The sequence below is a fragment of the Sparus aurata genome, chromosome 2 (assembly GCF_900880675.1).
Source record: "Sparus aurata chromosome 2, fSpaAur1.1, whole genome shotgun sequence".
NCBI lineage: Eukaryota > Metazoa > Chordata > Actinopteri > Spariformes > Sparidae > Sparus > Sparus aurata.
The window spans coordinates 9,192,054-9,200,984 of NC_044188.1; the positions used below are offsets into that span (position 1 = coordinate 9,192,054).

Below are 8,931 nucleotides of genomic sequence, written 5' to 3' on the forward strand. Positions count from 1 at the left end.
TGATTCAACATAATGCCGCGAAAGCAGATAAACTTGGCTGCAGTACAGCTGTATATACTACTATAATATATATGTAAACATATATATCTATATGACATCTGATTAATAGTGATACATATACGTAATGGAAGTTAAAGCTCAACTCCAAACCAGGCATTTCAGGCAGTGCAGGAGCAGTGTTTTCTGTAGGTGAGAGTAACTTCCTTTGCAAGGTCTTGGGCTTTTTCCACTTTGCAGACCTTTTACATGCACAAAATTGCTACATAACACAATAAAGAAAAGGCAAAAACGCTAGGAACACGTCATAGAGTTTTTATTATTGGAGTAGCAACATGGTAAAATGTTTGAAAAAACTGTGCCTAGTTTGTAGATGTATCTCTGGAGACTTGTTAATGCTGCAAAACCATCCCAGAGATGTTGCGCACTGAAGACACATTAAATGATAAGAAGAACAGAGGTCTAAAGCTTTGACTCTTCTGGTTGATGAAGACATCCTCAGCTGAGAGGTGTTCATTTCATGTCCTGAATGTCAGTTCTGTGTTCAGTTACAGTGTCTGTAAATTGAGGCTGGGTTTTTATCTCATTTTTAAGACGCATGGCATTGATTTATTTTGTATGGCATTGATGTGTTGCATGCTGTTCATTTTAGCTTCAGAGACTTTTAACAAGTTTGATTGTAATCACACTGATGTTGTTCGTGCTTGTCTTTTAAATTGTGTCAGAGTGTATATGGAAATTTGACACATTTTTTCTTGAACAGGTTTGCTTCTGGCCAAATTTGCAAAATGCAGAATCTGACAGAATTTTCAGGCAATGTAACATCCAACAACAGCATGTCCATGATCATTAAGGTGTGTGTTGTTATCCCTTTTTTCCTTGTCTTCCTCTGTTGCATTGCTGTTATGCTGCACATCTTCGTGTCTTACAGGCAGTTCATGGACACTTCACGGTACATCCTGTTTGCCTACATGCTGATCAATGACACCCTGCAGCTCTTGTCCTCTGTTCTGCTCTTCCTTTTTGTCATGGAAGGGGTGAAATTTGCTCTTGTCTACTGCATTCCCTTGCTGATCATTTCCACTGCCACTTTCCAGAACACGCAGTTAATCCTGGCCACCATGTCACTCGAGCGTTACGTTGCCATCTTTTACCCCCTGCAGCGCCCTGTCGCCTGGCGCTCAGACCGCATCTGGATTATTATTCTGTCCCTGTGGCTCATCAGCTGCATCTTCCCGATCATTGACCACTCATTCATGGAGCATGATCCAGCTGTGGATATCCTCTCCACCCCCATACTTTGCAAAGCTACCGTTGTCAACTCATCTCAAAATCAGACATTGTTCAGAGCTGCTACAAGTATTCTCTTCTTCGCAGTAGTGGCTGTTATCATCCTCTTTACATATGTGAGAATCCTGCTGGAAACCAGGAAGCTCAGACAAGATACAGCGTCTTTGAGTAAAGCCATGCACACTGTGCTGCTGCACGGCTTCCAGCTGCTGCTGTGCATGTTGGCCTTCACCATCCCCATCACTGAGAGTGTCATAGTGCTGCACTCCAACTGGAGACCAGAAGACGTCGCCTATTTTAATTACTTCTGTTTCATTCTAATACCCCGCTTTCTCAGCCCGGTCATCTACGGCTTTAGAGATCAGAGTCTCAGGAGCTACATTGAGAAAACATTCCTCTGCTGCTTGAACACAGTCAAACCCTGCAGGCAAACTGCAGGACAGCGCATCTGTTTGTCTAACTTTCGAAATCATGACTGAGTACAATTTGGATTAATATCTTAACCTTTCATCTGCATTTTTGTAGCCAAAAAAGCTTTCCAATCACTATCGAACATTTTTTGGGCGTCTTTAGGGTTATTCAGTAGATTAAAGACCTAAAAGACACCCCCAAAAATGTCCAATAGTGATCGGAAAGCCTTATTGGCTTTGTAACATTGACACAACTACACTCTTATAATAGGCATTTGTCGATTTTTGCACACTTGCAACTGATTATCAATCTACTCTTTTATGTTATGCAATTCATCAGGGTAATTTTATCAAGAGAAACTATTTTTTATACACTGTTGAGAACTTCTGAGAAAATGTGACTAAATAATAAATAATTTTTCATAGCTTCTGGTATGATGCTCGTGATACTGGTATGATATATGATACTCGTCTGATAGTATCAGAGGCGCAGTATTAGCAAACTGAACCAGTGTGGAGGGCGTGTCAATCGTACAGTCTGATAAATGCACAGGTCCCTCACTCAACTAAATAAAGAGAAATGTCCCACGAAGCAACATTACAGAACCAAACTAAGGTAACGTAGTAACTGTAACTGTCTTTGGCAACAAGGAAAAAGAGAAGCGCCTGTCCTCCCGCCTGTCCTATCGACTCCTCGTCACATTTCTGCCCAAAAAACAGCGTCTGTCACCGGCAAGAAACTTTAACTCACCAAGCGTTTATGATGAAAAAAAATCTCCGCAACGGTCAGCCCCCTGGACCGAGACTTCAGTCAACTTTCCCCCGGAAAGCAGCCTCTGTCCTCGTGAGTGACAGAGTCAAACAACGACCTGTTTACCTATGGTGATTATGTAATTATGTAATTTAGAGCGAAAAAACGTAACTTTGTTACTTTCCAGGATGTTTGGTGGGTCAGGATCTCAATCACGACACATTAAAACAGCATCCATATGATTATAAATTATCCACGGGTTTAGATTGACGGGGGGACACCAGGGAAACATCTTGAAAACACGCGTTTCCTAGGACCAGCGGTGCTAGGAACCCTATTGTAATTGTAAAGATGCAATTTGGAGGGTTGGTCCAGACTCCTGCGAATATCTCAGACACAAAAAACTACATATGTCCGCCTGCAGGGGGCACTATAACCTAGGCCAACGCGTTTTTGCCTATAACTCCCACACCGTATGTCGCACATTCAAAAACCTTTTGCCTAGAAAGTTTTTTCGTAAAATCGCAAAAACTGGAAAACCTACTTTTTCGAACTCCTCCTTGGGAATTTGTCCGATCTGTGTGAAACTTGGTACGTACACTCTTCAGCTCAGCTGGACCTGATCTAAAGTTATCAAAAGAATTTTGCTCTGTCAAAAAATGCGCAAATTATTTACGAACAAATTTCTGTAGCTAGCTATAAAAATGTAAACTGTTTGATATCTCAGTCAAACTACATTCTATTGACACTTAATTTAAGATCCTTGCTTGCCATGAGACTGGGAAGGGGTGAGCCGAAGTTTGGCCGCTAGGGGGCGCTAAAAATATGGGAAGTTTATATCTCTTGAACGGCTACACCGATTTTTACGAAATTTGGTCGGTATGATGTAGGGCCAATCCTGACGCAATATCTTCAAGGTGGTCATGACTGGTCAATGTGGGCGTGGCTTATTACAAGATAAACAACAAACATTAATTTCAGCCAAACTATTATGCTGAGAGCTTTGAAATTTATATGGTACAGATAGAATAGGACACAGTTCTTCCATACCAAAAATTACACATGTACTCCACTAGGTGGCGCTATAATGGATGCAATCGCGTTTTTGCCTGTAACTTCCACATTTTAAATAACACATTAGCAAACCTTATATCCATATGTTCCCTGAATACAGCTGGGTTTTCTGACATAGGACACGCCCACTTCTGCTGCACATTTGTTTGCTAAAGCGCCACATATGCAAAACCTACTTTTTCAAACTCCTCCTTGGGATTTTGTCCTATCTGCGTGAAACTTGGCACATACGCTCTTCAGCTGGACCTGATCTAAAGTTATCAAAAGAATTTTGCTCGGTCAAAAAATGCGTAAATTATTAACCACCAAATTTCTGTAGCTAGCTATAAAAATGTAAACTGTCTGATATCTCGGTCAAACTAAATGCTATTAACACCACATTTGAGATCCTTGGTTGCCATGACACTGGGAAGGGATGAGCCGAATTTGGCGAATTTTTGCCACTAGGGGCGCTAAAAATATGGGAAGTTTATATCTCTTGAATGGCTACACCGATTTTTACCAAATTTGGTCGGTATGATGTAGGGCCAATCCTGAGGCCATATCTTGAAGGTGGTCATTACTGGTCAATGTGGGCGTGGCTTAGTGCAACAAATCCAAATCGGCACACATTCAGCCTTTTGCACTTCCAGTGCACTTCCCATTACAGCGAATACCACGGCTCAGACGTTGGCCTGTGTCTACACTTTTGCCCCGAGCCCATCATCCTTTGGGCCAACTTCCGTGGGCTCTGCGGTGCGCGGGGTCCGAATCGCACAGAGGGGCTTGGCCCCTGTTCATAACTGCTTGCAGTTCTAGTTTAGACTGAATTTCTTGCTGAAAATTACATTTAAATTTCAGCTGAGTAGCAACCCACACATAGCAGCACACAGGGCCTTCTTCCCTGGCTTTTAAGCTTAAATGTTTCTCTTTTTTAAACTTCTATGTCTCCAAAGCACCTTCATCACATTCTGTCGGAACTTGCGCACTCCACATTTAATCTTCCTGAAGGTCTAAAATTTTTACTTGGGAAGCCCAGCAAAAACCCTATAAAAAAAGTTACGGACTGATGAAACATGTGTAAAAGGAACATTGGTCTAGTTATTTATTTCCACAAAAAGATAACCACTTAAGTGCTATTTATTTGCACAGATTTTCACCAGCTCAGAGTCTGCTGCACATTGTCCACATGTACTGTATTGTACATTTTCAATATAGAGGGAGTTCAGCTAGTTTCACCACTTTTCAGAGGCTAATTTTGATCATGCCTGATGGAAAAACAATGAGACTGGTCAGATGTCTTGTGTCTATAATCATCTGCAAATCACAAAGACATCAGACAAGTGTTGGGGAGCAGCAGTTGGGCCAATGAAGTAGATCAGCATAAATTGTATCAAATGTGCAATCCAAAAGAAAGGTAGGTCCACAGGCAAGAGACAGTTTGTGCTGTTCTTTGATAGAAGTAGTGCAGTTTCTTACATGGAATATCCTTAATTTGTCAAAACTCAAGAATAGACTGACAAGTTTTAAAAGAAAGCTCTTTTTTTCTGGCCATATTGAGACCACCATCCAACAAAATGCTGATGCTCTAGATACTCAATTTGCCTTTGGAGGCCAATTTCACTGCTTCTTTGATCAATTAGCAGTTTTTAACTGTGATTGCTAGTTGCACATGGGTTTTCTGATCATCAATTACTCTTTTAACAAAACAAACTGGGATCAGCCACTGGACCACGGGAGTAATAGATGCTGAAAATAGTCTTTGTACGCCTAAATAGATATTTCATTAAAAATCATGGATTTCAAGCTAAAATAGTCACTTACCACATTAATAATGTCTAAACTATATATCTTATCAATGTTATGTTATTTTTATTGGAGAAAAACATTTTTTTTGCTTTACATAAAACTGAACATACACTGCCAACGTTGGCTACAAGAACTTCATCGAGATATTGAGTTGCATGCATGGAAAAGGGTTTGCAAAAATCCTATGTCTCAATTTACTAATTATTATCTCCTCACTGAATTATGTTGTTCATGACAAACATAATGCTTTATAATGTCAGCATGTACATAATATACACTATATTGCCAAAAGTATTCACTCACCCATCCAAATAATTAAAATCAGGTGTTCCAATCACTTCCATGGCCACAGGTGTATAAAAGCAAGCTCCTAGGCATGCAGACTGTTTCTACAAACATTTGTGAAAAAATGGGTTGCTCTAAGGAGCTCAGTGAATTCCAGCGTGGCACTTTGATAGGATGCCACCTGTGCAACAAGTCCAGTCATGAAATTTCCTCGCTCCTAAATATTCCACAGTCAACTGTCAGTGGTATTATACAAAAGTGGAAGCGATTGGGAATGACAGGAACTCAGCCATGAAGTAGTAGGCTACGTAAAATGACGGAGTGGGGTCACCAGATGCATAGGCGCACAGTGCGCAGAGGTCGCCAACTTTCTGCGGAGTCAATTGCTACAGACCTCCAAACTTCATGTGGCCTTCAGATTAGCTCAAGTGCTCAGTCCGTAGAGAGCTTAATGGAATTGGTTTCCATGGCCGAGCAGCTGCATCCAAGCCATACATTAGTAAGTGAAATGCAAAGCGTCAGATGCAGTGATGTAAAGCACGCCGCCACTGGACTCTAGAGCAGTGGAGACATATTCTCTGGACTGATGAATCTCGCTTCTCCATCTGGCAATCTGATGGACGAGTCTGGGTTTGGCGGTTGTCTGACTGCATTGTGCCAAGTGTAAAGTTTTCTGGAGGGGGGATTAAGGTGTGGGGACTTTTTTCAGGATCTGGGCTTGGCCTCTTAGTTCCAGTGAAAGGAACTCTGAATGCTTCAGCATACCAAGAGATGTTGGACAATTCCATGCTCCCAACTTTGCGGGAACAGTTTCGGGATGGCCCCTTCCTGTTCCAATATGACAGCAAGGTCCATAAAGACATGGATGAGAGAGTTTGGTGTGGATGAACTTGACTGGCCTGCACAGAGTCCCGACCTCAACCTGATAGAACACCTTTGGGATGAATAAGAGCGGAGACTGAGAGCCAGGCCTTCCTGTCCAACATCAGCGTGTGACCTCACAAATGCACTTTTTGAATAATGGTCAAAAATTCCCATAAACACACTCCTAAACCTTGTGGAAGGCCTTCCCAGAAGAGTTGAAGCTGTTATAGTTGCAAAGGGTGGACCGACGTCATATGAAACATGACGTCCGTGGAAGTGACCATTTATAGTTCCTTGCCGGATAAAACCCTTTATCCAGCAAAAAAATATAAATGGTCACTTCCACGTACATCGAAAATGGCGTTGCTATGCGGCATAAATGACTGGACTGACTGGAGTGGACTTTGATATAAATATATATCATTGTATGTGTTATTTATGTTGTATTGGTATATAGATATGTGTGTGTGTTATTACTGTTCCATTCAAACATTTTAAAAATAAATGTTCCTTTCAGTCTATACCTGTTTTTATTACCGCAGTCCTAGGAGGTAAAAGCACAGGTTAACCAGCAGGGAGAGTGAGCCTGTGTCATTCAAGAAGTCGCACAGAAACATGGTGGCAGGGCGCAGACTAAAGAGTGGAGACTGCACCAGGACAAACATAAACACAAAAACAGTGACCACAGAAAATGTGGAGGGTGCGGCAAAACACCACATGGTCAGCATGATAGGTGTCCGGCAAGACAGTCTACATGCAACAAATGTGGGAAAAAGGGGCAATAGGAAAGAGCGTGCAGAAGTAGAGAAGTAAATACACATTCAGGCTCTATGTTATTCGAGGTGTGAGAGTGAACAACCTGCTGAGCCGGCCAACATCTTTAGCAATGGGGCTAATAAAGCGAGCGTATGAGATCAGTACAAGTGAACAGGAGTTTGGCCTACTGAAAACACAGCCTGTGAAAATTGCACTGCAAGATAATGCCCAGCCCTATGCAGTGGCCACAGTACGCCGAGTCCCCATACCCCTGTTTAATGCAGTAAAGGAGAAGCTGGACCAAATGGAGGCCAGTGACCTCATCGAGGCTGTAACAGAACCAACTGAGTGGTGCACACCGATGGTGCTGGTCCTGAAAAAGAATGGACAGGCACGCATCTGTGTCAACTTAAAGACACTAAATAAAGCTGTCAAAAGAGAGAGGTTCATTCTGCCTACATCTGAAGAGATGATAGCCCAGTTGAGTGGGTCCATAGTTTTCTCTTCTCTGGACGCAGCTTCAGGATTCTGGCAAATCCCTCTGGACCATGATAGCCAGAGGCTAACCACCTTCATAACACCTTATGGGAGGTACTGCTTCAAACGCCTCCCTTTTGGGATCACCAGTGCCCCAGAAATTTTTCAAAGGAAAATGGGAGAGCCTCTCGAAGGGCTGCAGGGAGTTGAAGTATATATGGATGACATAATTGTCTTTGGTAGGGACATGAGTGAGCACAGTGAGCATCTGCAGAAAGTAATGGAGCGTCTAGAGTCAGCAAGCCTGAAGTTAAACACAAAGAAATGCATGCTGAGAAAGACTGAGTTACATTCTTGGGCCAAGTGATCAATAAAGAGGGTGTGTGACCCAACCCAAACAAAGTGTCAGCTATCAATAAGCTCACCCAGTCTGAAAGCGTCCAAGAGCTAAGGAGAGCCTTTGACATGATAAACTACCTGGGTAAATATATTCCTGACCTCGCAACAGTGGGTCAACCACTGTATGAACTGCTAAGATCAACATCAGTCTGGATTTGGGGTCCTGTGCAGCAGGCGGCCTTCGACAAAATCAAAGAGCTTCTCACAACATCACCTACCTTGAAGTATTATGATGCTAACAGGAGAACAGTAGTCTCAGCTAATGCTAGCAGCTATAGAATTGGTGGAACTGGACACCAGTGGCATTCTGTTCAAGACGACTAAGCGATGCTGAAAAAAGGTACGCTCAAATAGAAAAAAAGTGCCTTGCATCTGTGTGGGCGTGTGAGAGATTTGAGAAATACCTTTAAGGCCTGCCTGCATTTAAACTGATTACAGACCACAAACCCCTCATTTCACTGATGAACTCCAGAGACCTTGACAACACACCAGTATGCTGCCAAAGACTCCTCATGCGGCTTAACTTGGAGGCTGAATACGCACCAGGGAAGATGCTGGTTGTGGCAGACATGATGTCCAGGAGCCCACATCAGGGAACCGCGCACAGTGGAGGCAGCCACACAGATGTTGAGTGTTACATTGCTGCTGTGATGAGCAGCATCCCAGCGTCACAGACAAAAATGGATGGCATCCAAGCAGAGACAGCCGCTGATGTGCAACTCCAAGTGGTAATCAGGTACACTGGCCTGAACACATAAAACACACACAGAGCTGTACAAGAGAGTATTTTCCAGTGAGAAATGAACTATCTGTGCATTATGGGTTGGTACTCAGTGGGAG

At 42.6% G+C, this 8,931-nt stretch overlaps 1 protein-coding gene across 1 annotated transcript; it reads left to right on the forward strand.

Moving 5' to 3' along the window:
• Positions 1 to 785: 785 nt before the first annotated feature.
• LOC115571652 (odorant receptor 131-2-like) lies at positions 786 to 6,102 on the forward strand. The gene is made up of 2 exons (XM_030401152.1): positions 786 to 1,700; positions 6,019 to 6,102. Exons 1-2 carry the CDS (start codon positions 786 to 788, stop codon positions 6,100 to 6,102), a joined length of 999 nt encoding a protein of 332 aa, XP_030257012.1.
• Positions 6,103 to 8,931: the final 2,829 nt, after the last annotated feature.